General features: G+C 39.6%; 1 protein-coding gene across 1 annotated transcript; it reads left to right on the top strand.

Annotated features, from left to right (window-relative positions):
• Positions 1-323: 323 nt before the first annotated feature.
• Positions 324-2,356, top strand: LOC130799374 (uncharacterized). The gene is made up of 2 exons (XM_057662473.1): positions 324-723; positions 2,217-2,356. The coding sequence occupies exons 1-2, from the start codon at positions 324-326 to the stop codon at positions 2,354-2,356; spliced, it is 540 nt and encodes a 179-aa protein (XP_057518456.1).
• The last annotated feature ends 663 nt before the right edge of the window (positions 2,357-3,019 follow it).

Below are 3,019 nucleotides of genomic sequence, written 5' to 3'. Positions count from 1 at the left end.
TTTTGAGGAGACTGGTGGAGAAATATAGGGAGCGAAAGAAAGATTTGCATATGGTGTTCATTGACGTGGAGAAAGCGTATGATAGCATATCACAACGTGTCATCTGGGATAGCCTCCAAGCTAGAGGTATTTTTTCAATGTACATTAAGGCTATACGGGATATGTATGACAGAGTTTCAACTAACATTCAAACATCGATGGGGATAACAAAGCCTTTTCGGGTTAAAGTTCGACTACATAGGGGATCAGCTCTAAGCCCTTTCATTTTTACAGTCATTATGGAAGAGATTTCTAACTCTATTTGGGAGACGGTACCATGGCGCATGATATTCGATGACGACATACTGCTGATAACAGAAACTAGAGATGAGGTTAGTAATAAATTGGATGAGTGGAGGGAAGATTTAGAAGGTAAACGGTTGCACAATAGTCGTACGAAGATCGAGTATTTGCGCTGTGACTTTAGTGGGACATCACCGGTAAATGAACCAGAGGTGTCAATTGATGAAACAGTTGTTAAAAGTACAACAAAGTACAAGTATTTGGGATCGATCGTTCAAAGGGATGAGGAGATTGATGGAGATGTAAATCATTGTATACATTCGGGTTGCCTCAACTGGCGAGTAGCCACCGCAGTGCTATGTGATAGGGAATTCCCAACCAAGTTAAAAGAAAATTTCTATCGGGCGGCAATCAGACGTGCTCTGATATATGGGACCGAATGTTGGCCTGCAAAGAAGATTTTTCAACATAAGATGGAAGTTACAGAAATGCATATGCTGAGGTGGATGTGTGGGCACACATTGAAGGATCGAATTAGGAACCAAGAGTTTACGGAGAAAGTACGGGTAGCCCCTATTTTTGAAAAAATGCGCGAAAATAGATTGAGGTGGTTTGGACATGTGCAGAGAAAGACTTTCGACGCTCCTGTGAGGAGCGTAGAAAGCATTATAGTAGAGGGTAAGAGGAGTCCAGGAAGACCCAGGAGAATTTGAGATGAGCAAATAAAAGTTGACTTGCATGAGTTAAACCTCTCTGCGGACCTGACTAAGGATAGGGGTAGTTGGAGGCGCCATATCCATGTTTTAGATTACTGATGTCCTCTTAGATTACCTTTTAGTGTTCTTGCCGTCTTGTTTTTCTCATTTCCTTTTTATTAGTTTTTTTGTTTACTATATTTTGTAGTAGGATCTATTTATTTATTTTATTTTATTATATATCGGCATTTAAGTTATCTTTCCCGTGTAGTTACGTTTCTTTATTTTCCTCGACCCGAGAGACTCCTTTGGCCGCGCTCTCCTTTATGGGCATGAGTTGTCGCCGTCCTTCCCTCTCCAGACCCTGTCCTTAGTTTTTCTATGAGCGGGATACACTGGGTAGAATGATGATGATGATGATGATTTATATGGTCAATAAATGCTCACCTACCAAATCACTATTATTGTCAGAAAAATGTACCGGGAGGATCATGTGGTGCTTGAAGCCTAAAAACCATGAAGCTAAAATACCAAAGTTATCTTCCTTGTTCGAATCACAAGGAACAAGATTCAAACCCCCTTTTAGCCTAAGATTGGGATCTTGGGGCTAAAATTTTGTAAGTTTTTTCACCTTGTCCGAATCACAAGAAGAAAAGTGATTCGGACCCCCTTTTAGCCCAAAATTAGGATCTTAGGGCTAAAATTTTCTAAGTGTTTTCACCTTGTCCGAATCACAATAAGGAAAGTGATTCGGACCCCTTTTTAGTCAAAGATTAGAGCTAAACTTTTCTAAGTGTTTTCACTTTGTCCGAATCACAAGAAGGAAAGTGATTCAGACCCCCTTTTAGCCCAAGATTTGGATCTTAGGGCTAAAATTTTCTAAGTGTTATCTTCCGTATCTGAATCACAAGAAAATATGTGATTCGAACCCTCTCCTTGGCTCAGAATGAAGACGTTGGGATCAATTTTGTCAAAGACATTACATTAGCCAACATACATGATGTGACATTCTCCCGTGTCATAATATATTACCATACATAGAATTCATTCTTTGTTGATCCACAATCAAGCTGGGATATCAGAGATTTATTGACCGTTCAAGCATCAACAAGTCAGATTCTACCATTTGCCGTGCTCCTAGGGTAAATGTGATTCGGACCCCCTTTAAGCGGATCCGAATAGAATTGAGGTTAAGTAAATGATTCAGGTTTCTACTGTAGACGTGATGCATTTCCACAGACATTTCCCGTGTCATTTCAACTAATAATCTAAGATGTTGCAACCAAGATGACCCAAATCAAGCCCCAAAATTCATGCTTCTCTGCGGTCATTTCCCGCCGTATTGTGACGGGAAATTCTCGTGGCATTATGAATTTTGAAAATTTTTTGAGATTTGTATAGTCCGAATTTGAAGATCGTTATCCGTTCCGTATAAAGAAAAATGTCACGACTTTGTGAGTGGACCCTCTAACATCATCCTTCATGTCTAGGGCTAAATGTTGTGGAAATGTTTAATTGTTTATTTATTTAATAATTATCATGGTGAAACTACCTGATTACCCTATGACCTACCGTTAACCTTGACTCGTAGTCAAGGGGCTTTTATGACATTCCATTCAGTATGCTTAACCAACAAGTAAATAAGTTCCTAAAACCCTAAAACAACTACCCACTCATCACAATAACTAAACATACCCTCCCCTCAACTGCCATAATATCCATGAAGTCCAACCTACTCTCTACAATAACCGCTTCTTGATCCTTATAAATAGAAGTTGCCATCACCTTTTGTGACCCTAAGAAACAATACCATACTGAAACTCTGCCAAAATCTCTACTCGCCTTCTTCTTCATCAATACTCCACAATATAAACAACCACTATCCGATATCTACATTCTTGCGATCAATTTATTATCATTTATTCATTGATCTCTCATCTCCGATCTGACTTGAGCGTTGGAGAGATTTTCTGGGAGATCACCCTCCGGGCAAGACTAACGTGTCATGTTGCAGGACTTCAGGTTACTTGCACGAAAGGGTT

The sequence above is a fragment of the Amaranthus tricolor genome, chromosome 14 (genome assembly GCF_026212465.1).
Source record: "Amaranthus tricolor cultivar Red isolate AtriRed21 chromosome 14, ASM2621246v1, whole genome shotgun sequence".
NCBI lineage: Eukaryota > Viridiplantae > Streptophyta > Magnoliopsida > Caryophyllales > Amaranthaceae > Amaranthus > Amaranthus tricolor.
This window is presented reverse-complemented; position numbering and strand designations above follow the sequence as displayed.

Coding starts and splice junctions, on each gene's coding strand:
- LOC130799374 (XM_057662473.1), top strand. CDS start 324: ATGATATTCGATGACGACATACTGCTGATAACAGAAACTAGAGATGAG. Junction 724..2,216: donor TCTGATATATGGGACCGAAT/GTTGGCCTGCAA, acceptor GCATTTCCACAG/ACATTTCCCGTGTCATTTCA.